This window comes from Hemicordylus capensis, chromosome 2 (assembly GCF_027244095.1).
Source record: "Hemicordylus capensis ecotype Gifberg chromosome 2, rHemCap1.1.pri, whole genome shotgun sequence".
Classification (NCBI taxonomy): Eukaryota; Metazoa; Chordata; class Lepidosauria; order Squamata; family Cordylidae; genus Hemicordylus; species Hemicordylus capensis.
In genome coordinates, this window is record NC_069658.1 from 246,090,569 (window position 1) to 246,116,439 (window position 25,871).

At 46.5% G+C, this 25,871-nt stretch overlaps 1 protein-coding gene and 1 long non-coding RNA gene across 2 annotated transcripts in view; both read left to right on the forward strand.

Annotated features, from left to right (window-relative positions):
- The first annotated feature begins 2,526 nt into the window (after positions 1 to 2,526).
- LOC128342715 (uncharacterized) lies at positions 2,527 to 3,354 on the forward strand. Its single transcript, XR_008315122.1, has 2 exons — positions 2,527 to 2,807; positions 3,107 to 3,354. It is a non-coding gene; the product is annotated as an uncharacterized LOC128342715 (long non-coding RNA).
- A 2,254-nt stretch (positions 3,355 to 5,608) lies between these two features.
- The window catches only part of LOC128342708 (zinc finger protein 271-like), a 33,259-nt gene continuing 12,996 nt past the window's right edge, over positions 5,609 to 25,871 (forward strand). Inside the window, exons 1-5 of the mRNA XM_053290455.1 lie at positions 5,609 to 5,699; positions 9,524 to 10,781; positions 15,262 to 15,382; positions 18,998 to 19,982; positions 22,367 to 22,379. Of these exons, the coding sequence (XP_053146430.1) occupies positions 10,044 to 10,781; positions 15,262 to 15,382; positions 18,998 to 19,982; positions 22,367 to 22,379 (1,857 nt within the window). The 5' untranslated portion in view covers positions 5,609 to 5,699; positions 9,524 to 10,043. The remainder of the gene's footprint in view (positions 5,700 to 9,523; positions 10,782 to 15,261; positions 15,383 to 18,997; positions 19,983 to 22,366; positions 22,380 to 25,871) is intronic.

Consider the following 25,871-nt stretch of genomic DNA (forward strand, 5'->3'; position numbering starts at 1 on the left):
GCGCTGAAATTTCACTTTATTCTGTCCTCAAACTCAAGATGGCATACATGGGTGCCGATGGAATCCCCATTCCAGACACAGTCCAGACTCAGTCCTACTTAGCTTCAGCATGCCCTCAAACAATGTCCTGGAGTATTATTATTTATGCTTTAAAAAAAAAAGTTATTTCATATACTTGGGAATCCCTTCTGCAGGTTTCTACCCAATCAGAGGTGTGGTGATGTGTGATACAGCCTTGCCTTTCCCCTGGGGGAATCTTGCTTCATATAGAAGCTGGAATGGACTTTTTCACTGTTGGCTCTTGAGAATTAGAACCAATGGGTTGAAATGACAGGGAAGCCAGACATCAGGAAGGATTTGGTAACTGTAAGGGCTGTTTGACAGGGGAACAGTCTGCCTCAAGCAGTGGGCAGCTCCCCCACCCCCTGCCCTTCTTTAGAGGTTTCCAAACAGAGGCTGGATGGAAACCAGTTAGTTCTCTCACTGGCTATTGCTGGTCTCTCCCTTTGTACATCTCTGTAAATTGTGAGTGCTTTTAGGACAGAGAATCTTCTTAATTTTTTCTATGTAAAGCAGTTTGAGAACTTTTATCTTCAAAAATGGTATCATCTCCATCTTCATCTGCCCCACCCCCCAACTATTTATATGGGGTTGCCAACCCTCCAAGTCTGGCCTGGAGTTCCTAGAGATCTTCAAGAAACTCCAGGTGACTCTTGAAGATTTGTAATGGCTTGATTTTGTGAGAAATGATCCTTAGAGAGACGCAAGTGGGTCTGTGGGGTGAAAACAATGCCTGAGGGTTTTCATCCTGTATCCTAGTTTTCACATCTGGGTATTTTCCTATTTGAAGCATTGGCAGAGCCTTGGCCTCTACAGTTCTGTAACTCTGCCTTACATTATGCTGGGCCTTTGTTTATCCTGCTCCATAATGTCTACTCCTTGCTTTTTTTATCACGGTCCAACATTTTCAGGAATCATTCCTCTGCATCCCATTTCCCATGTTTTCTTGATGTGCCTATCTCATTACAAATACCAACTGCTCATGGGAGGGAGACATCAGATGATCAATCAATGATGATTCTCTAAGACTGCTAATTGAGCAAAGAGGCACCTTTTGAAAGTGGTTATTGAGCAGGGGGAGAGCAACTGGCCCCATCCATCCCCAGCACAGCATCCCTCCAGTGGCTGTTGCTGCTGTCTACCTTATGTTTCATTTTTAGACTGTGAGTCCTTTGGGGACAGGGAGCTATTGTATTTATTTATTTCTATCTGCGTAAACCACTTTGGGAACATTTGTTGCAAAGCAGTATATAGAACCCTTTGCCGTATTCATAAGAGCAAGCATTTCTCACCTCCTCAGTAACTGTATTGAATGCTTTCTTAGCATCTGCTTCCAAACACTCATTCTGACTACACCAGGACATGGGGGGCTTGCATTCTCTTCCCAGCCATTCAATGCCCCATTGCAGTTTCAAGGCTGCAATTCAAATCTTGATTATAGGTACTAATGAACTTTATGGTAGAAAGTACCTCTGAGTACCAGTTGCAGGCGGGTAACAGCAGGAGAGAGGGCATGCCCTCAACTCCTGCCTGTGGCTTCCAGCAGCATCTGGTGGGCCACTGTGTGAAACAGGATCCTGGACTAGATGGGCCTCCTTGGGCCTGATCCAGCAGGGCTGTTCTTATGTTCGAAAGGATCAGTCCACAGTAGAACCTCTGAGCTGGAAGGACACCAGGAAGTGACTCAGGACAATCTCCCAAAATCATAACAATATAGTATTTATTTTATCATGGGCAAGTTGGGGTTTACATTTTGCAGTTCAGTGTCATCTTATAATAAATAAACCACCTTCACCTTTTAATGAAAGCTTTAAACATAATACCAAGAATTCTGTCAAACAATGTGTCAGGGCTGGGGTAGGCAGTAATGGGACACATAAGAACTGAAGTGAGCCTCCTTGCTTTGTGGGGGCCTGTGGCAAATGGCCTCTCCCCCTTTTCCTGGGCTGCCCTGCCATTGGCTGCTGCCTGCTTGTGATGTCACAAAGGAACATGGAAGTATGAAGGACAGACAGTTGTGCCCCGGGAGTAAGAGGCAGCTGACAGTGCCAAGGAGGGATGGAGACAGGAGGGGGTGGGGGAGACAGAAGGAGCAGGGCGTAAGGGAAAGGCAAGGTTATTTGTTTGTTATTTCTCTTTGTAAACCGCCCTGAGCCATTTTTGGAAGGGCGGTATAGAAATCGAATTATTGTTGTTGTTGTTGTTGTTGTTGTTGTTGTTGTGAGATAGGGCCACCATACAGAAGGGAAAGGCTTCCTCCTTGGGGGTCCTCTACTGGGAGAATTCAATCAAGGTGAAGGGAATTCCCTGGTTCCTTAAAAGCAGTTTTCTCTCCCAGACAGGCACGGGCAGGCACACAGGCCAAGGCTGGCAGCAGCTGGAGGAGACCATTTGCCAAAAATGGAAGCAGGCAGTTCCAGGGCAGAGTGAAGCAGGCCACACCATGGATGCCGAGACAAGGCAAGTTCTCTTGCTGGAAGCGTGGAGGCAAGTCTGTGCTTGAAGCCTGCAGATGCCCAAGGCTTGAAGCTTGTAGGTGCTGGACTTCGGACCTGGCAGAAGCTGGTGGATGTTGGGGGTACAGAAGCCGGTGGACATCTGTATTTGGAAGATGCTGGATTCTGTCTTGAGGCGGAAGAAGCTGGCTGATGCCTGCAGATGCAAGTTGGTGGAAGTCCCCCTTCAGAAACCTGTTTCCGGGAGCTTGTGGATGGAAGCTGGGGAGTGTATGATCATGTGAATGGATGGTCAGTAGTTGTCGTTCATGGACACCCTGGCGTGAGAATGTGTGTGTGCATGGGAGTTTGTGAATGTGGTCGAGGCAGATGCGGGTGAATGTTTTGGCAAGCGTTCAGAACGTGACAGAGGTCCCCTTCCAGATGCTGCCTGAAAGGCCAACCAGCAGTGGAATGGAGTGGTGGAAACTAGGTGGAAGTCGGTGGATGATGTTGGCCAGCCGAAACTGGTGGACACGCCTGGGTGATGCTTGCACACGGAACAGATAAGCCGACCCACTTCCAGGGCTGTTGTGTCTTATGTCTTGCAGGGACGTCTGAAGTTGGTGCCGTTTTCTTGAGGTGACGACCCCAGAAAGCGATCCAGGGAATCTGTGGATGTAGCGAAACCTGCAGCTGTCCATTGCCTCCTAGGACTTGGTTTCCAGACCCCTCAGAAGCTTTGTTGCCCTCTGTACCTGTTGTGTGGTGTGAAGCTACAGAAGAAGTTTTCCCTCCCAATTCATTATTCCCTTATTTATTGTTATATTTTATAAACAATAAAGTCCCTTCCTCCCCATCAGTGTCACTCCATTCAATAGTTAAAACTTTGCCTGGTTCATTCCTGGCCAGTATGCAACTATTAACAGTAGAGGGTGTGTCTGCCCATGCACAGTAGAGAGAGGGGGATCTGCAGGTATCCTGATGGAGCAAGGAACATCAAGAGAGATAGGAACATAGGAAGCTGCCATACACTGAGTCAGACCATTGGTCTATCTAGCTCAGTATTGTCTGCACAGACTGGCAGCAGCTTCTCCAAGGTTGCAGGCAGGAATCTCTCTCAGAAAGAAACCTTCAAGGAAACAGGACAGAACGGGTGCCCTCATACTAGGGAATTGGAATGTTCCCCTCCTCGTAATCAGGTTAGTAAACCTGTATGTCATTTATGCAATGCTCCTGCATAGGAATAGGGAGGGAAGACGCGACCAAGAGGTTCACACAGATGAGACAGTAAATCTCTTCTGGAAAAGTTTGTATGATTATGTGCATAAAGACAAGAGTATCTCTTCTAAACAGCAATGGGACAAATTGTGGAAATGGACGTCGGATGTAAACCACACACCCCATTACCTGATGTGCCTTGAAATCCCCCACCCCCGAGTTACAGTACTACCTGCATACACTTCATAACCTTGTGGGTTTCCAAATCATTGTGTGTAAATCTTTGTAGATATATCATGTACAAACAACCACTTTGTATATAATTATGCTTTGGCAATGTACTGTATGCTTTGGTAGTTTGTTGGTTCAAGAAAAAAATCTTGTCCTATAAACAAAATCTTGTCCTATCTTGGAGATGCTGCCAGGGAGGGAACTTGAAACCTAGATGCTCTTCCCAGAGCGGTTTCATCCCCTGAGGGGAATATCTTACAGTGCCCACACATCAAGTCTCCCATTGCTATGCTGGGCTGAGGAGAGACAGTTGCTCTCCCTCTGCTTAAAAGGCCCTATATCAATATTGCTTGAATCTTCATTAAAATACAACCTGTAAGGTGTAGTGGTTAGACTGCTGGACTAGGAAAGGGGAGACCCGAGTTCAAATCCCCATTCAGCCATGAAACTAGCTGGGTGACTCTGGGCCAGTCACTTCTCTCTCAGCCTAACCCACTTCACAGGGTTGTTGTGAAAGAGAAACTCAAGCATGTAGTACACCGCTCTGGGCTCCTTGGAGGAAGAGCGGGATATACATGTGATAAATAAATAAATAAATATTAGAGATGAGGCACCATGGTGGGGAAAGAGCAGCATTCCTGGAGCTGCGAGTGAAGAAGCTGGCAAGCAGACAGACAAGCTGGCTGCTCTGGCCCTGCTAAATATAAAAAAGCCACCACTTGCCTAATTAGGAGGGGAACCTTTCCATTGTTACTTTAAAATTGCCATTTAATATGCTTCCTAGGCTGGGCTTGCTGCACGTACTCAAAGAGGATAATATAATCCTTATGCATTGCTTTTAAACATATAATTCTTATGCATTGCTTGCTTCTAGGACCAAACCTTGGGTCTGGAAATCAAATATCCTGGGGCAAATATTCTCAGCCCAAAAGAAGCCATTCTTATGCCTTTTCATCAATGCACCAGACTGCCTCCCCACCCCCACAAGAGGGGTTGTCAAACTTGAGTCCCCCCCAATGTTTTTGGATTGCAACTCTCATTCTTCCCATCCACAATGGGCAGTGCAAGATGGGAGCTGTAGTGCAAACACATCTGGGAGGCCAAGTTTAGGAGTTCTTGCAGGGAAGGTGCACCATCATGCAAGCTTTCTAGTATCTAACCTATCTGCTTTATTTATTTATTTGAAACATTTAATATACCGCCCACTCCAAAGACTCCCGGCAATGCACAAACATGCAAAACATGCAAACAAGGCAACATGCAAAATTACATTCTAAATTAAAAACTTAAGTAACTAACAAAAAACAAATAGGTAAACTACAGGGCAAAAGCCTGGCGAAAAAGAAAAGTCTTCAACAGAGATTTGAAGATCGGTAAGGAAGGGGCCAAACGAATCTGGAGGGGAAGAGAGTTCCAAAGATTTCTATACTGCCCTTCCAAAAGTGGCTCAGGGCGGTTTACAGATGAGCACATCCTATAAGGAGGCTGACGATACAGTATCTTCGCAATGGTGGCCAGAACCTAAGGGGTATACTCGTGAGTCAAATGGGCCGTAACCCAAAATTTGGCTTTAAAAAAGCCAAATCTGTCAATACAATTTTCACTGAAAAGCCTCTTAAGAGTTAAATCAAGAGAGTTTTAGATCCTAGCGGGGTCCAAAACGTTCGGAAGGGCGGGGTGATGGTGCCGGTCTCCTCCTTTCCTGGCAGAGAGGAAGCTGCCAATTTTGCATGGTTGCTAAGCCTTGTGGAGGTGAGAGTTAAAGGGGTTTTGGGGGGACTCTTAAAAATAAGTAAATAAGCAAAGAAAATGAGAGACTGAAATACAAGAAGAAGACGCATTAGAATGAATAGGAGAAAAGGTGTGGGTTGGAGGGAATGCATGCAGAACAAACAAAACAAGATAAAACAAAATTCAAGCGGATCAGGTGCAGAAGAGGGGAAAGACGAGCATGCCATCTCTTTAAAGAAACCTATAATAGGATACAAGACGGTAGCCCCATTGATGTGCAAGCAAAACTAATAGAGTTGCCATATTTTTCATTCTGGCAGAGCTCCTTTGCCTTTATTGATAGGGTTGCCAGCTGGCTGGAAAAAAATATTTGGCTTGTTCCTGTGCCTTTAACAAAAACTTAACAGGCAGAGATTAGCTAGGCAATTTTTTTATAGCATGGAGAAAAGCAGAATGTCCTGTCCATTCCTGCAAGCAAACTGTTATGAAAGGGGTCATTTAAGAATTTGGGAGCCCCATATTTCTGACAGCTGTGAGACCGACAATTGAAGTGAGGGTAGAAATAGGCTTGGGGTAGGACCTACTAAGGCTGCATTGTATTAGCATTCTTTTTATATGCTGAATACTTCGTTGTAAATCTATAGATATGACAACAGAATTCAGCCAATCACTTTTTGTCTGTGTGACTTCAGTGCATGCATTAAGCACATGGTCTTGCATTGAAATAAATAAAAGTGCTTAATTTATGTTGGATTATGCCGTGTGTGTGTGTGTGTGTGTGTGTGTGTGTGTATATATATATATATATATATATATATATATATATATATATATATATATGGTTAGTGTGTATGTATGTGTTTAATTAAGCCTTTTAAGCTGCATGCTACTGAGTCAGACCCTTGGGCCATCTGTCTAATACTGTCTCCTATGATTGGCAGCAGTTCCGCAGGGTTCCAGACAAGAGGTCTTTCCCAGCCTTACCTGGGGACTCCAGAAAGAGAACCTGGGTCCTTCTGCATGCAATGCATGTCCTTTATCACTGAGCTATGAATGCCCCTGATGAACATGTGAAGCTGACTTTGACTCATACTGAGTCAGACCCTTGGTTCATTTAGCCTGGTGTTACACTGACTGGCAGCAGTTCTTCTGGGTTTCAGGGAGGGGTCTTCTTTCCCAGCTTTTCTGCATATAAAGGAGGTGCTCTGCTAATGTAGTGCAGCCCACTTTCCAAATTCCCAAAGAGCTTTTTCAGAAAGCAACTTGACCACAACTTTACGTTGGGAGGGTGAGTGTGCATTCACATATTGGCCAGATTTATCCTGAAATTCATGCAGTATTTCAGAGCGCACTATACACACGAGTCGGGGTTTTCCCTCCATATTGGAACCTAGCTCAATTTATGTCCGGGGTTTTAAAAAAAACCCTCATTTTGTGTCAGAGTATCCATTATTAGAGATGTGCATGAAACCAGTGCGGGGTGGGTGGGGTTGAAGGCTGGGGGGCATACCTTTAAGGGAGGGGGAGGGTGCCCTTACCCCTCCCACCTTGTTTACCTTGCCGGTGCTCAATTTAGAAAGTCTCCATTGGGGCTGCAGCGTACCTCCCTGCCGGCCCGGTTTCCTCCTCGGCGGAAAGTAAAAGGAAATACCTGGCATGCTGAGGAGGACACTGGGGCGGCAGGGAGGTACGCTGCAGCCCCAATGGAGACTTTCTAAATTGAGCACCAGTGGGGGAAACAAGGTAGGAGTAGTAAGGGCACCCTGCTCTGCCTTTAAAGGTATGCCCCCTGCCTTCGAACTAGCAGAACCGCCAGCCATTCAGACCAGTTCAGAGGCCTGAACCGGTTCTGTGCACATCCTTATCTGTTATGCCACAAAACCGGTTCTGTGCACATCCTTATCTGTTATGCCACAAATTTGCAGTAAACGCACGGTAAAGCCTGCTGTCTGAAAAGACTCCAGGAGCTTTCCCAGACACCAGGCTTTACCACGGGATTAAGAAGGGTGAAGTACTGCGAGTTAGGGATATTTTGAATTTGCCTAAAAAACTGACACAAAAAGTGGGTTGTGTTTTTTTTTAACCCCAGACATAAATTGGGCTAAGCGCCAATGAGCAATGAAAAACCTGAATCGTGTATGGAGTGCTCCCCGATAGCTCGCAGGGACTTCAGCTTAAAGCTGGATGATATGTGAATGCACACCTGCCCTTCCGTGGTTAAGCAAAGTAAAATTGCCATCTGAGAACACTACAAGGTAGCTTCCTCTGGCATGGAAGTGCGGTTGCCATTGAGATTGTTCTGTTGGTGTGTTCCTCTCTGTGTAGTTCCTAAAGACACAGGAGCACAGCTAGGGAGAAAGGTGGCAGTTCTAATTGTGCCTAGCTCTCAAGTGTCCTTAGTTGCATCAGCATTTTTAAAGTTGTCTTCACCGTACATTCCCATTCTTCCAAGCTGGCCCGCCGTCATGTCTCACCATAAAACTGTTCTGGGTTGCAAATGTGGAAATCGCTTTGCTTGCTTGACCAAACCGAAGCCATTTTGTTGGATTGATGCTAGAACTGTATGAGCAGAAATGCTTTGCGAGGAGGAAACAGGAAAACTAGCTTAGTACTGTAGGCAGGAAATGGCGAGCTTGGGGTTTGGCTTGAAATAGATTTCAGGGAACGGTCCCGGGAGATTTGAATAATGCTTTAGCAGACAGTGACAGCAGCTGCACTTTGTAAGACCCTGTCTAGAGCAATCTGATCATGCAGGGTAAATATGCTCACTGTAGCTTCCTTGTCTTTAATATGTGTGTAAATGTTCCGCTAACTGGTTGAAATATTTGAGCAACTTGAGGCCAATTATGTAACTTCCTCTTTTGACCAGATAAGACAGGGTTCCGTACTTTGCAAATAGTCTTTGGAATCTGGACAGGTTTGTAACCTGCACAGGCTCTCTCTGACCCATTTTCAGCTAAAACTGTCTTTGCATCAATAAAGCAATCTACTTGGATTGCCAAACCACAGCGTGAAGACCACGTTTTCTTCCACACAAACTTTCAGAGTTCTTTTTCCAGCTCTGAAGAAGAATACTGCAGCATTTGGCTTGTGCTGTGTTTAGGATTGCCTGCTTTTTCTGCTTCTGCTCCTGGCACACAGACATTCATCAGAGGAAGCTTTCTCCAGGCAAGTGATGGCAAAAACGTTCCCTTGCTGAATTATCATGTGTTGGACTGCTGTTAAAAGGCAGAGGAGCACTAACAAGATAAAAAGCTGGCAACCCTGATTGTGATGCCTGTGTCACAATGAAATGTCTGGACGCTTCAAAGCAAGTCTGATCTTTCTAGGCAGTTTGGGATTGTTGGAATAAAATGTCACCCTCTCATAGCTGTGGGTTTTTTTTATTCCAAAAGCTCAGGTACCTCTCTTGCAACCACAAATGTTATCAAGTTGGGCTGTCATCCAGTTCTGGTCCAGAGGGCAGGACAAGAATCAGTGGGTTGAAATGGCAAGAAAGCAGATTTAAACTAGACATTAGGAGGGATTTTCTCCTAACTGCTGGACAGTGGAATAATCTGCTTTGTACAGTTGTGGGCTCTCCTTCGTGAAGTTTTTCACACTGAGGCTGGACAGCCATCTGTTACAGATGCTGTAGCAGATTCCTGCACTGAGTAGGAGGTTGGACTAGAAGAGCTCCAAGGTCCCTTGCAGATCTAACATTCTGATACAGCAAAATGTAATTATTTTGACATGGACGCAAATTGCAGACTTTGCACTTAGTTTTGGATATGTGTAGAATTTAGTGTTGCGTTGGAATATTTATTGGGCATTCCTCATTGCTGTTTGTTTCTTCCTTCTCTTAGGGAAAAGTTTCCTATGGTTGGTAGGAAGGTCACCGATTCTCAGAGAAGCCCTCCCCTTGATTTGATGTTGGACTTGGAGACATTTCAGCGTGCTTGAAGCAAGCCTTGTTGGGATGGCACAGTTCTGTTGATTCAAGGGAGAATGTTTTACTGATATTTGTGCTGAGATCTGTGGATCCAAGTGACTGAGAGCCTATTGGCAGGGCCTTTTTGGTTGTGGCTCGACTGTGGAATGCCCTCCTGGATGAACTTTGCCATGCTCCTTCCCTCAGCATTTTTGAAAAACGCTTAAAGACATACCTTTTTAGAAAGGCTTTTACAAATGTTTTATTCCTGTCTGTTCTAGTGGGTTTTTAATTTTTGAATCTGGTTTTAATTGTGTCTAGTTTTAACCTGAGTTTTATTCACTTTATGTTGGTTTGCTGTGAGCCACCCCAAGCAGTATTCACTGGAGGGGCGGGACATAAATATTTTAAATAAATAATAGGATCAGTAAACTAAGAGGCATCTGTCCCCAAAAATGTCTGCAGAGCAGGGAGCACCAGCAGCCTTGCGTCTCCCTTTCCAGTCTGTGTCAGAGGATGTGGCTCCACTACAAATAAACATCAAGGATCAGGCCCTCGTGGGTTCCAACTCCAATGAAGGACTGGATGGACTTCCTAAAACCCACCATAGCAACGTTCAGGGGAAAATGGAGGATCTACAGAGCTGCAAAGAGGAGTTCCTAACGAGAGTGGGCACCCTGAATTCAGGATGGGGCACCATGCAGCTGCCGGGGCCTGCCCCGTGGGATAATCCGAAGGCTTGTCTGCCTTCCTTGGAGGCAGCGGCGGCGTATCCCAGAGCACAGCAGATAAGCCATGTTCTGCCAGGATTCAGTAGAGAAGCTGAACCAGCCTATACCTGCTTGGACACCGCAGGAGGCTACAGAAATGCGAGAGTGGAGCCCTCAGAGAGGGATACCGTCACCGTGGAGATGCAGCGGCAGAACTTCCGGCAGTTCCCCTACCAGGAGGTCGAAGGGCCCCGGGAGGTGTGCGGCCAGCTCTGGTATCTTTGCCACCGGTGGCTGAAGCCGGAGAGGCACACCAAGGAGCAGATCCTGGAGCTGCTCATCTTGGAGCAATTCCTGGCCATCCTGCCACCAGAACTCCAGAGCTGGGTCAAGAGAAATTGCCCAGAGACATGCGCCCAGGCGGTGGCCCAAGCGGAGGACTTCCTGCAGAGACAACAGGAAGCTGCGAGGTGGGGGGAGCAGGTGAGATGAGACGGGTCCGAGATTAGCCGCAGAAAGTTGCGAAATAAGCACAAGTAGAAGCGCCTCCCGAGCAGACGTTGGAAGAAGAGGGTGATTGGTAGGTTTGCCACTCCAGTCAGCTGTATTCCCTCTAAGGCAGGCCTGCTCAGCTTCGGTCCCCACTGGCTGTTTTTGGACTACAACTCCCATAATCCCCAGCCACAATGGCCAATCGCCAGAGATTATGGGAGTTGTAGGCCAACATCTGCAGGAGGGCCGAAGTTGAGCAGCCCTGCTCTAAGGCATGCACCTGTGTATGCACTCACACTTTTTTAATGTCTGCTCAGTTAATTTTAGATCCCGCTTAGGTTGAATGAGGAAGGCCCCACTCTGAATGCAAGTGCGCACACACTGCCTTGATACTGCCGCCCAGAACAAAACCCATTCCACACACAGATGAAAAAGCTTAGAGGGAACACTGCCAGTCAGATATTTTCAGTTGATCACATGTTATTTGTCCATGGGCAAATGTTGTCACATATTCCAGGAAGCCAGAACGCTGCTTGAAGAATGGGCTTGCTAACTGTTCAACACAATTGCCTTTAAACACTGGCTTTAAAAAGTTGCTGTGACTTTATTTCTGTTTTTAATTATTTCGTATGGTCACTGTAGGCCAGAGCTGCAGTCCTCCTGCAGATGTTGGCCTACAACTCCCATCATTCCTAACTGTTGGTCACTGTGGCTGGGGATGATGGGAACTGTAGTCCAACAACAGTTGGAGGGCTAAAGTGGTGTAGCCTTGCGGTAGGCCAGGGGTTCCCAACCAGGGTTCTTCCAGATGTTGATGAACTACAAGTCCCATCTTCCCCAGCTACAGTTTATTGTGGCTGAGGATGCTGGAAGTTGTAGTTCAGCAACATCTGGAGGAACCCTGGTTGGGAACCACTGCTGTAGGCCGACCCTGATGTTCCAGGAAAAGCAATGCAAAGAGAATAATTCCTTTTTCATTTGAATTGTTCAGCTCTACAGAAATCATACCTGATATTGTTCAACTTTATAGTGGTGCAGAACAGGTGATTTTTCTCCCCAGAGTTTATTTCAGTGACTGACATACTCACTCATGGTGGAGAGGTGCAGCATGCAAAGAGCCTCTCAAGCATTTAATTGTACAGAATTGTGCTGCTGGGTGGTGGGGGAGCAATTTTAACTGATTCACTCTGCCCACAGAAGCACTCCTTGTAACCCAGAAGTAGGTGCCTAAAGACTTCCTAAAGGCCTACCCAGTGGATTGCTTGAATGTATCCCAGAATCCTTTGCAACACACTGAGGTTCCACAGCAGAGATCACAAATGGTTTCCCTGAAGGCAGAGCATTCCGAAACCTCCAGGCTAAGAGAATGAGGCAGAAGCAGCCCTGTTCAAGTGTTGCCTTGGTCAAGTCACTATTCTCTCAGCAGCCACCCCTCAATTTATTTATTTTATATACCGGCTGACTCCGGAGGCTCCAGGCAGTTCACACACACAAAAAAACGCCACAAGAACAACTATGAAAACAACTGACAATTTTTAAAAAGCATTTGAAAACCCACCTCTTCACCCATGCTTTTTCAGCTTTTTAAATTTTTAGGTTTTAATCTGTGGTTGATTTTTAAATTTTTAAATTGTTTTAAGTTTTTGTATATGTTTTAACTTGTTTTATGCTATTATTAACCGCCCAGAGATGAAAGTTTGGGGCGGTACACAAATTTGATAAATAAATAAACTAAATATTTAACACATGCAAAAATTACAGCAATTAAAAATTTTAAAAACTCAGAATTACCAAAAGCCTGGCTAAAAAAAATGTGTCTTAAGAAAGGCTGGTAGAAATGTTAAACCATGAATGTCTATAGGGAGCACATTCTACAACCTAGAAGTGACTACAGAGAATGCCCGCTCCCGAATCACTGCCAGACGAGCTGGCGGGATATGGAGATGGACCTCTCTCGATGATCTAAGTGTCTGGTGGGGATCATGTTGGAGGCGGTGCTCTCCCAGGTAACCTGGTTCTAAGCCAGTTAGGCCTTTAAAAGTAATTACCAGCACTTTGTATCAGGGTGGATTTGATTTAAATCAAACTGATTTAAATCACGATTTAAATCACGATTTAAATCACTAGCAGGGTGGATAAAAATCAAAAAAATTCCCGATTTAAATAAAAAAAATCTGATTTAAATAAAAAATTGGATTTTTTTATTTAAATTGGATTTTTTTGATTTAAATCAGTTTTTTTTTTATTTAAATCGAATTTTTTTTATTTTTATCCACCCTGCTAGTGATTTAAATCATGATTTAAATCAGTTTGATTTAAATCAAATCCACCCTGCTTTGTATTTTGCCCAGAAACCTATTGGCAGCCAATGCATCTGCTTTAAAACTGGCATAAAATGGTCTCTCCGAGACACCCCAGAAACCAGTCTAAAGATAAAGTGTGCTGTCGAGTAGGTGTCGACTCCTGGCAACCACAGAGCCCTGTGGTTGTCTTTGGTAGAATACAGGAAGGGTTTACCATTGCTATCCCCCGCGCAGTATGAGATGATGCCTTTCAGTATCTGCCTATATCGCTGCTGCCTGATATAGGTGTTTCCCGTAGTCTGGGAAACATAGTCTGGGAAACATACCAGCGGGGATTTGAACCGGCAACTTATGTCTTGCTAGTCTAGCCACTGCATTTTGAACCAACTGAAGTTTCTGAACCACATACAAAGGCAGCCCCATGCAGAGCGCATTGCAGTAGTCAAGCCTAGAGGTTACCAGAGAGTGCGCCAAAGTCCTGAGATCATTATCCTCAAGGAATGGACCGAGCTGTCTCATAGGAACACATAGGAACACAGGAAGCTGCCATATACTTAGTCAGACCATTGTTCCATCTAGCTCAGTATTGCCTTCACAGACTGGCAGTGGCTTCTTCAAGGTTGCAGGCAGGAGTCTCTCTCAGCCCTATGTTGGAGATGCTGCCAGGGAGGGGACTTGGAATCTTCTGCTCTTCCCAGAGTGGCTATATCCCTTAAGGGGAATATCTTATAGTGCTCACACTTCTATTCTCCCTTTCATATGCAACCCGGGCAGACCCTGCTTAGCTAAGGGGACAAGTAGTGCTTGCTACCACAAGACCAGCTCTCGTCGGACCTATCAACCAAAGCTGATAGAAAGCTCTCCTGGCCATAGCCTCAACCTGAGAAACCAGAGTGAGGCCATGGTCCAGAAGCACTTCCAACTATGTAACTATTCCTTTGGGGGGAATGCAACCCCATCCAGAACGGGAAGATCTATGACACCCCCCAGCATAAGTACCTCCACCTTGCTTGGATTCAGCTTCAATTTATTATCCCTCAACCAGTCCATTACTGCCTGTAGGCAAGCATTTAGTGGGGCTATGCCATTTCCTGATGATGATGTCATGAAGAAATAGATTTGGGTGTCACCAGCATATGGATAACACGCCGCTCCAAATCTCCTGATGTTCTCATCCAGCGGTTTCATGTAGATGGTAAAGAGCATCAGCGACAGGATAGAGACCTGAGGGACACCATACAATAGGTCTTGTTTAGGAGACCATCTCTGAACGACACCCTCTGAAGTCTACCAGAGAGATAGGAATGGAAACACTGCAAATCAGTGCCACCTATTCCCAAATCCCCCAAGCAATTCAGAAGGATACCATGGTTGATAGTATCAAAAGCCGCAGAAAGGTCCAAAAGAACCAACAGAGTCACACTCCCTCTGTCTATTCCTTGGTAGAGATCATCTATCATGCCGACCAAGGCTGTCTCCACCCCATAGCCAGTTTGAAATGGATCTAGATAATGTCAGCCATTATTTATGATCGCCTCCAATCTCCTCCTTTCCCCTCAGATCCCTTTCTGGCACACAGGCGAAGGAGAGAAGCAAGTCTTCTGTCATTTACATTGAGATACAGAGATGGTAAGAAACAGTGGGAGCCCTTTCCTACTGCTCAGAAAGGATTCCTGCCATTTCTTACCCTCAGAAAAATGGCAGTGGAAATGAGTTTTCACGGGTAGAATCTGTGTGCTGCTGTGTATCTTGTTTGCCAGAGGGCTGGGTGTATTTGGCACTGGTGAGCTGGCAAGTGGATTTGTAGATGCCTACCTGTGACCACATCACCTTAAGTGGCAAAGCAGGGAAATTCTTGACTAACAAGCAGAAGGCTGCCGGTTCGAATCCCAGACTATGGGAAACTCCTCTATTGGGCAGCAGTGATATAGGAAGATGCTGGAAGGCATCATTTCATACTGTGTGGGAGGAGGCAATGGTAAACCCCTCCTGTATTCTACCAAAGACAACCACAGGGCTCCGTGGGCACCAAGAGTTGAAATCGACTAGATGGCACACTTTACCTGTGACCACAGAATAAAGCAATGCTAACCATAGAACTGAATCCAGGTCCATTGTTCGGAAGGACTTCACTTATCCCTTGAATACAATTCCCACTTCTTTTCCAGATTGCTCTCCAGGAGATGCCCATGAACTCCCTTGAAGCCGAGCTGACTCCATCAAAGACTAGAGAGAAGGAGCCCGACATGGAGATCAAGCAGGAGGGAAGTGAGGGTACCACCTCTTTGGGTAGGTATTCCTTGCATCCCTGTCTTAGATCATTTGATATCCCTGGGCCAGCTTCCCCTGGAGCAGTGTTCCCTTTAACAGGGATTCCCAGATGTTGTTGACTACAGCTCCCAGAATCCCCAGCTGCAATGGCTTTCGGGGGTTGTGGGAGTTGTAGTCAACAACATCTGTGAATCCCTGTTAGAGGGAATGCTGCTCAGGAGCTACATAGGAACATAGGAAGCTGCCACATACTGAGTCAATCCATACGTCCATCTTGTTCAGTATTGTTCAGTACTGTCTTCACAGACTGGCAGCGGCTTCTCCAAGGTTGCAGGCAGGAGTCTCTCTCAGCCCTATCTTGGAGATGCTGCCAGGGAGGGAACTTGAAACCTTCTGCTCTTCCCAGAGCGGCTCCATCCCCTAAGGGGAATATCTTACGGTGCTCGCACATCAAGTCTCCCTTTCATATGCAACCAGGGCAGACCCTGCTTAGCTAAGGGGACAAGTCATGCTCGCTACCACAAGACCATCCAGCTCTCCTCTCCCTGCATATTACCCCACCCTTACAAATCAAACTAGACTATTGATTCACCTAGTCACCTCTAGCAAGCAGCGATTGTTCAGTGTCTTTGGTTCCAATATTGAGCTAGATGGACCACTGGCCATAGCAATAAATATTGGCTAAATATTGTACATTCAGAGAGGAGAGCTGGCCTTGTGGTAGCGAGCATGAATTGTCCTCTTGATGTATAATGTTTTTAAGGGACAGGATGGTACTCTGTGTGAAGTGATATGTGTGAAGTGTTGGTGCACTCTAAGGTGGGGGGATTGATGGATCTGAAGGTTCTGATACTAACGACAGAAAGGGGGGAACTGATGTATAATGGAATAATAACAGAATTGCACAGCCAGCAATAGTTTGAATAATAGTTCTCTGCAAGAGAAGCTGCTTTACCTGTGACTGTCAAAGCTATGTCCCTCTGGTAGTATTCCATCCCCCATAGGTTACAGCGACCAGCTGTGGAATGTAGATATGTAGAAAAGCTGATATGACTAGGATGAAGCTGGCTGTCTGCCCGTGTACGTGTTTGTGGTTTGTGCCTGGCCTTGGTTAGGTACTCTGGCAACAACATGCTGTTTTCTTGTATGGATGACTTTTGAATTTTTCTTGTATAAAGGTATGGATGTTTGAAAGAGTTCTTTGTCCTGCTTTCTGACATTAGTCAAGCAGCACCTATGCTACTTAAGAGCATAATAAAACTTTGATTGTAACTCCTCTTGTCTGGGCTGATTATTGGACTCTATCTGCCCAGGAACGAACCTCCCCTATTGGGTCAAGGCTACCCCAATACATCACTCTTTGCTAAGCTGCATCCACTTTGGTTTGTATTTGGATGGGAAACTGCATGTGAGCGCTGTAAGATATTTGGCTTAGAGGATGGAGCCGCAGCTCAGTGGAAGAACAGCATGCAGAAAGTCCCAGATTCACTCCCTGGCATCTCCAGGGAGGGCTGAGAGACACTACCACCTGAAACTTTGGAGAGCCTCTGCCAGTCAGCGTAGAGTCCAAGCCTGCTCAACTTTGTCCCCAAAAGCTGTTTTTGGACTACAACTCCCATAATCCCCAGCCACAGTGGCCCATAGCCAGGGATTATGGGAGTTATCGGCCAACATCTGCAGGAGGGTCAAAGCTGAGCAGCCCTGGCGTAGACAGTACCTAGCTAGAGGGGACAACCGTCTGACTCTATAAGGCAGGTTCTTATAATATGGTCTGCTTTGACCGGCAGCAGGTTCTCCAGGGCTTCCGGCAGGAATTTTTCTCAGCCCTGCCTGGAGACACCGCCTAACAGACTGTGCAGTGGTGCATCAGCCTAGTAATGCTGCGCGCATACAAGTTGCACAAATGACGTTAAACATCATGTGTAAGCCAATTATTTCCGGGGGTGGGGGGTGGGTATTTATTCTTGTCCAATGCCATTTGTGCAATGCATGTGCAAGCCATTTTATTAGGTCGACATACCTAATATGTCGCAGCGGGTCAGCCGCTGCCAGGGATTGTGTCAGCAATCTGGCCACCCGGAAGGGAAGTCCAGGAAGATAGTTCACAATACAAACTGGGCTGCAGCAGCAAAACACGGCTGGGAAATATTTCTCTCTGTCTGGCTCGGGCTGAAAGCTGTCGACACGAGGAATGACAAACGTCGCCTTCCAGCAGTTAACTGAAAAGCTGTAGATGTGTTTTATAGCCCAAGCTGATAACTGTCAGCTGGCAGGGATTCAAGGCTTATCAGCCCTCTGCAAGAGGCGTTTACTTCTCCTGATAGTTTCCAGCTGTGTGCCCTCCGTCTTGTGACGCGCTGCTGCTGTGGAGTCAGTGGGGGTTGCCTGCCCAGCTCATCTTCCGGTTTGTCCGTCGCTGTCTCTGCTGCCTCAGACCGCTGTGCCTGCTCTGACACATCAGCCGGGACCTGCCTCAGCCGTCTCTTGGGAACTGACAGCCGGGCTCTGCCCCTCAGGCACCCCTGCATCGGCTGAAGGGCTGTCAGCTTCCCCTTCCTCCTTGCTATCTGAGAGCGAGGGCATGACAGATTGAACTCTGGATCTTCTGCATGCAAAGCAAGTGCTGTACCACGGAGCCATGGCGCCACCCACAATGTGTGCAATGCCAGTATAGGTTACGTGAGGTTTGGTTGGCCAGTACGTGTATACGTGAGAGAGAGAGAGAGCGCGCGAGTGCATAGGAAGCTGCCTGCCTTTGACTGAGTCAGACCCTTGGTCTATCAAGCTCAGTATTGTCTGCTCTGACTGGCAGCAGCTCTCTTGGGTTTCAGGCAAGAGTTTTTCTTAGCCTTACCTGAAGATGCCCAGGATTGAACCTGGGATCTTCTGCGTGCTAAGCGGATGCTCTATTCCTGAGTTACAGCCCCATTCCTATTATTGCTGTTAAAAGGTAAAGTGTGCCGTCGAGTCGATATCGATTCCTGGCGACCACAGAACCATGTGGTTTTCTTGGTAGAATACAGGAGGGGTTTACCATTACCATCTCCCATGCAGTATGAGATGATGCCTTTCAGTATCTTCCTATATCGCTGCTGCTCGATATAGGTGTTCCCCATAGTCTGGGAAACATACCAGTGGGGATTTGAACCGGCAGCCTCTGGCTTGCTAATCAAGTCATTTCCCTGCTGAGCTATTGGCTGGTGGGGTTTTTTTTAGTAAATATTGTTTATGGTATTAAACAATAAATAATTGTTTATAAACAGTAAATAATATTTCCAAATAGCCACCATGATTACTAATTATTATTATGACTCCTTCTTAACCAAAAAACCCCCACAAACCTCAAAGCTGTTTAGACAGCAAGGTGGTTCCCGGTCCCAAAGGAAATCAGAATCTAAAAGGAAACACAAAATAGACACCAGTAACAGTAACCAGGAAGGTTGAGCTGATGAGGCTAGATAGGGACACTGGCTCTCCCTCTGCTCAACATGAGAGCCCCAGTTCCAACAGTGCTCCTTTACCCAGTTGGCAAAGGTCTCTTTATCCATGCCTGTGTTCTGAGGTACCTTTTCTCACCACAACAGAAAATAGTTCTTGGTGTGGATTCTCTTGTAGTTTTGCTTGTATCCACAGGTGATGGGCGGACGAATGAAAAGGAGAATCCACAGCTGAAAAGTCCAGAGTCAGTGGAACGACCGGAGAGGACGAAAGTAAAGCACCCTCCACCTCTGGCAGAGGAGGAAGCATCTTCCAAACGGCCCAGTCCTGAGAGGGAACTGGAACTGGAACCAGAGGAGAGCTTCGTTTCTGGAGAGCTCTCTAACAACCCCAGCGAATCCACAAACCAGCAGAAGACCCCCAAAGGCAAGCAGGAGACAACGTGCGGTGTGTGTGGGAAAACCTTCAGCCGGAGAACAGGCCTCCTGGCCCACGAGAGAGTCCACACCGGGGAGAAACCCTACAAGTGCTCACACTGTGGGAGAAGCTTCCGCTCGAAGTCAACCCTTGTGGTGCACCAGAGAACCCACACAGGGGAAAAGCCCTACCAATGCCAGGAATGCGGGAAGTCCTTCCCGGTGACTACGCAGCTGATTGAGCACGAGCGGACCCACTCGGGGGAGAAGCCCTACCAATGCACCGAGTGCGGACAGGCTTTCCGCCAGAGGTCGCACCTGAAGAACCACCAAAAGATCCACACGGGAGTCAAGCCGTTCAAATGCTCCTATTGTGGGAAAGGCTTCAGTATCAGCTCAGACCTCATCCGGCACGAGAGAGCCCACACGGGCGAGAAGCCCTATCAGTGTCCGGAGTGCGGCAAGAGGTTCTGTAACAGTTCACAGGTGATCACGCACCGGAGAGTCCACACGGGAGAGAAGCCATACAAGTGTCTGGAGTGTGGGAAAGGCTTCACGGTGAGCCAGCAGCTCATCAGGCACCAGGCTGTCCACACGGGAGAGAAACCCTATCAGTGCCTGGAGTGCGGGAAGACCTTTGGGGTGAGCACACTCCTCGCCGGACACCTGAGAATCCACACGGGAGAGAAGCCGTACGAGTGCTCAGAATGCAGGAAGTGTTTCCGCCTACGCTCAACACTCATCACGCACCTGAAAATCCACACAACAAGGAAAACCTAGAAATGGCTGGACTCCAAAGAAAGCTTGTGGGGGTGGTGCGGCACTGGAGAAGGAAGGACTCATGACATAAATTGCTAAGACAGTCTGGTAGTGACACTAACTTAATGGTAGCATTTCTTGAGCACTTTATAGTGTTTAAAGTGCTGTACATAAGAACATAAGAACAGCCCTGCTGGATCAGGCCCAAGGCCCATCTAGTCCAGCATCCTGTTTCGCACAGTGGCCCGCCAGATGCCGCTGGAAGCCACAGACAGGAGTTGAGGGCATACCCTCTCTCCTGCTGTTACTCCCCTGCAACTGGTACGCAGAGGCACCCTGCCCTTGAGGCTGGAGGTGGCCCACAGCCCTCTGACTGGTAGCCATTGATAGACCTCTCCTCCATGAAGTCATCCAAACCCCTCTTAAAGCCATCCAGGTTGTTGGCTGTCACCACATCCTGTGGCAGAGAGTTCCACAGGTGGATCACGTGTTGTATGAAAAAGTACTTCCGTTTGTTGGTCCCAGACCTCCTGGCAATCAATTTCATGGAGTGACCCCTGGTTCTAGTGTTGTGTGAGAGGGAAAAGAATCTCTCTCTCTCTCCACTTTCTCCACACCATGCACGACCTTATCTGATACCTTGTATCCTTACAACAGCCCTGTAAGGTAGGTCAATATTAACCCCTGCTAACTTTTTGAAGTGGTATCTTTAGCAGCAGGGGAGCTACGGCCTTTATTGAACCCAGCACAGCATCCCTCCCAGTGGCTGTCACGGCTGAGTCCCTTGGATTTCTTTTTAGATTGTGAGGCCGTTTGGGACAGGAAACCCTATTCAGGCCCTCTTGTGGCACACAGGATGAGAATCAGCCCTGCTAACTGGGAAGGAGACACCTTCTAAAGTGGTGACTCGATATTTAGCAGGCGGAGAACAACTCCCAATTCTATCCAGCATTGCACCCTTCCAGTGGCTGTTGCTGGTGTCTCCCTGTGTCTTTTTAAATTGTGAACCTTTTTGGGGACAAGGGAACATCATTCCCTCTTTTTCCCTATGTAAACAGCATTAAGAACCATTTTCTGTTGAAAAGCAGTATATATTCTTAACAGTATTGTCCTCATATTGTAGGAACACTGCAAAGACTTACATGTGGGCAGTCTCTATAGTTGTCATTTTATTCCCCTAGCAGCACTCCCTATCACTGGGGCAGTTGTGTTACAGACAGAAATCCAACAGGTGAAACACCCCCTCTTTAATGCATCTCCATTCTGGGGCCATTTATACTGGTCAGGTTGCTCTCTGCCAAGTATCGTTCAGTGTGGTCAAGTGGCTGATGTGGGACTCAGACTGCAGAGACTTTGGGTTAATTTCCCACTCAATTATGAAGACTTTTGGGCCAATCACTTTCTCGTAGCCTAGCCTACCTCACAGCCTTGTTGTGAGGATAGCATGGGCGGGGGTGGGTGGGATTATGTATGTTTCTTGGTCAAAAAGGGAGAGATTAAAATGTAATTAAACAAAAATTCACAATGCATATTCATTGGGGCAAAGCCCACATTTTGTAAAATTTTGCTGAAAAACAATACATTTTTTTTAAAGTGTACGGTAGCTCTTCTGGGAAGGGGTGAAGGAATATGGAACCTGTACTCATGCTGTTCAAGCTTGCAGATCACAAATTATATTTTTAATGGTGCAATCCTATGTATGGTTGCTCGGTGGGAAATCAAACTGTGTTCAGTGGGACTTCCAGGTATGGAATGATTAGTATTGCAAGCTTTTGGCTGTAAGGCAAGCCCACAAAGTGACTTGTAACAATTTGAAACAAAATGCAAAAGTCAGGCAGTGACTCAAATTAAAAGCACACTAGCCAAAATGATTGAATTCAATCAATAAAGGAAACCAAATAAAGGAAACCAATAAAGGAAACCAAATACTGTCTGAGCATTGTAGTGTAAATATGGTGGTGGTCTCTGGCAGAAACTAAGAGAAAGGAAGAAAGCAAAATTATTTATTTTTTAAATTGGGGATGAAAGCAGGATTCTTACAGCTTTGAGGAGCAGAGAGGTTACCTACAGTGCTTGAAGTCTGGGATGGGCATTTATGAGTGAATAAAGATTAGCAGGGGCCAAAGCTATGAAAAGTTGTTTGCCACCTGAAAACAAAACGTTGTGCCTTTAATGTTTGGATGGCAAACGTCAAGAGATGACATGTCCCCATGGCTGTGTGTTGTCTGAGTAAAGCCACACCTGTTGATTTGCTGCCTCTCAGGCAGTTCTTAGAGGCAGCTCTCTTCATAGACAAAGGAAAAGCTGCTGGAGTCTCAGATCCGTTACTAGTTGGAAGATGATATGGGGCAAAGATGGGCCAGTCGGTTGACTCTCTATACGGCATTTTGGGGGAACGGCCTGTAATTCACATGTTTTGCATGTAGAAAAGCTCACATCCCATCTTCAGGCTTTGGCCATTGCGGCTGGGGATGAGGAGAGTTGGATCCTCAGAAGTCATTGGACTAGTTTGGGAACTCCTGCTCCAAATGGGCACTGTCAGCCCCCGAGTCTATGCACATTTACTCAGGAGTAAATCTCAGAGGGCCAGACTACATGTTATGTTTGTGCTCAATTTTATTTCATTCTTTTAAGGATGTATGTTCTGCCCTCCCCTTCCAGCCTAGAGGCATTCAAGACAATTAATACAACACCAGGATAGAAATGGTATAAAAACACAACTGCTAAAACAGCAGCCAGTTAAGGATACAGGAAGCTGCCTTACACCGAGTCAGACCCTTGGTCCATCAAGTTCAGTACTGTGTCTACGCTAACCAAAGTTTCAGGCAGGAATCTCTCCCAGACGCTGCCAGGGATTGAACCCGGTACCTTCTGCATGCAAACAGCTGCTCATCCACAGCCATATCTCCTGAGGCAGTGGTTTCCAACCAGAGTTCCTCCAGATGTTGCTGAACTACAACTCTCATCATCCTTAGCTACAATATATTGTGACTGGGGATGCTGGGAGTTGTAGTTCAGCAACCACTGGGGGAGCCCTGGTTGAGAACCACTGCCCTATGGGGAACATCTAATGGCAGACGACACTCACTAGTATCCAACCATCCAAATGGACACCAAGGTGAACCCTGCTTAGCAAGAGGAACAATTCATGCTCGCTACCACAAGACCAGCTCTCCATGCTCTCAGAAGGCCAAAGAAAAAGCCACAGGGCCTAAGAGGTTGCCAGAGTTGGTGGGAAGCATCGTGGAACGTTCGGCTCTGAGGTTGCTGCTCCTGCTCTTCAGCCCAGATACGGAAAGGAGGAACATAGGAAGCTTTCATATACTGAGTCAGACCATTGGTCTATCTAGCTCAGTATTGTCTTCACAGACTGGCAGTGGCTTCTCCAAGGTTGAATCTCTCTCAGCCCTATCTTGGAGAAGCCAGGGAGGGAACTTGAAACCTTCTGCTCTTCCCAGAGCGGCTTCATCCCCTGAGGGGAATCTCTTCCAGTGCTCACACATCAAGTCTCCCATTCATAAGCATCCAGGGCAGACCCTGCTTAGCTATGGGGACAAGTCATGCTGGCTACCACAAGACCAGCTCTCCCAAACATTAGGGGCTCCCTCACATGTTCCATACAGGTAAGGCATTTCAGAGGCAGGCTTAATATGCGCTGGAGCCTGTGAAGTACTAAACCAAAGCACCTGCATGGGAACAAAAGGAGATCACTGCTGGCTAATAGGGGGAGAATGGGAAGAAGACCAGGCTGTTTTGCCTGCTACTTTGCTCCCAAGTCAGCTTTTAACCGACAGAAGTTGACAGAAGTGGGTGAAGATCTACTTTTGCTGCTGTAGAATTTCACTTCCTTTGGGATTTTATTTATTTATTTGATTTATGTACCACCCTTCCAAAAACTCAGGGCAGTTTACATCAAAATCAAAACCAAAACTAAATTAAACAATCATTTAAACATTAAAATCATTTTAAACCATAAATCTAATTAAGAGTCTGGGCGAAAAGTCTTCAGTGCCTTTTTAAAAGTTGCCAGAGATAGGGAAGCTCTTATTTCAACAGGGAGCACATTCCAGAGTCCAGGGGCAGCTGTCAAATACGGTCAAGGAATGTCAGATGCTGGTTAGTCTTTACTGGATTGGCAGGCCTTCTGGTCTCCTTTAGGTGCAGAAACGCTCTTGTCTATTAACAGCACTCCTTGTATGTGTCTAGACCAGTGGTTCCCAACCTGGGTTCCTCCAGATGTTACAACTCCCATCATTCCCAGCTACAATTCATTGTGGCTGGGGGGTGATGGGAGTTGTAGTTCAGCAACTTCTGGAGGAACTCTGGTTGGGAACAGTGTTCCCTCTAAAGTGTGCGCATGCGCAGAAGTTTTTTTACGTCCGCTCAATACATTTCAGATCCCACTCAGGTTGAATCAAGAAGGCTCCACTCTGAATGTAAGTGTGCACACACTGCCTTAATTTGTTGTTGTTGTTTTTAAAATTTTATAGCTCTTCCTCCAAGGAGCCCAGAGTACTACATACTTAAGTTTCTCCTCACAACAACCCTGTGGAGTAAGTTAGGCTGGGAGAGAAGTGACCGGCCCAGAGTCACCCAGCAAGTATTTTGGCTGAATGGGAATTTGAACTCGGGTTTCCCCGGTCCTAGTCCAGCACTCTAGCCACTATACCACGCTGGCCTTGATACTGCCACCCAAAACAAAACTCATTCCACACAAAGTTGAAAAAAAGGAGCGAGAGAACCCTGGTTAGGAACCACTGGTGTAGACTGCTACAATCTCTCTCTTTTGTCAGATACTTCTTCTATTGTGTTCAGTCCATTGTCCCCTTGTGTTTGGTATATGCGCAAGGATGCTTTCCACAAGTGTGGGCCTAACTGGTAGGCAGCATTGCCTCTAACAAGGATTCCCAGATGTTGCTGACTACAACTCCCGTAATCCCCAGCCAAAGGCTATTGCAGCTGGAGATGCTGGGAGTTGTAGTGAACAACATCTGGGAATCCCTGTTAGAAGGAACAGTGCTGGTAGGCTTGCCATCAACTCTATCTGGATGGTTGTGCCTCCAGGTCCGACAGTGGTTTGTCTTCTCATTGGTGAAATGGTTCTTATTTTTGATGTGCATATCCCATCTGAAGGATTCGGGGCAAGCTGGAGCAGTTGCACATAGCCAGGCAAACCTCTGTCCTCTCCCAGCTCTCATAGGAACATAGGAAGCTGCCATATACTGAGTCAGACCATTGGTCTATCTAGCTCAGTATTGTCTTCATAGACTGGCAGCGGCTTCTCCAAGGTTGCAGGCAGGAATCTCTCTCAGCCCTGTCTTGGAGATGCTGCCAGGGAGGGAACTTGGAACCTTCTGCTCTTCCCAGAGCGGCTTCATCCCCTGAGGGGAATATCTTTCAGTGCTCACACTTCTAGTCTCCCATTCATATGCAACCAGGGTAGACCCTGCTTAGCTAAGGGAACAAGTCATGCTTGCTACCACAAGACCAGCTCTCCTCTCCCTCTCTCTCACCATCATTTTCCAATGGGCATGAAGGAGGGCAAGCAGAGTCAGAAAGGTGCGAAGCGTGAAACAGATTTTATTTATTTATTTATTTATTTGATTTATATACCGCCCTTCCAAAATGGCTCAGGGCGGTTTACAATTAAAACAAACTTATAAAACAATGAAAAGCTAAAACAAATTAAAAACAATAACACAACTGACAATTTAAAAACATTTTAAAACAAAAATTAAACATTGTCCCCAGACCCCATCATCACCCCAGATGATGTCTGTATCTTCATGGGAAACTATTTTTAACTCTTTTCTCGACTGGCAGGCCCTGGCAACAGTAACTCATGCCCGCCCTTAAAGTGTGATCCCCTCCACCTTTGAACCACCCCCACCTGG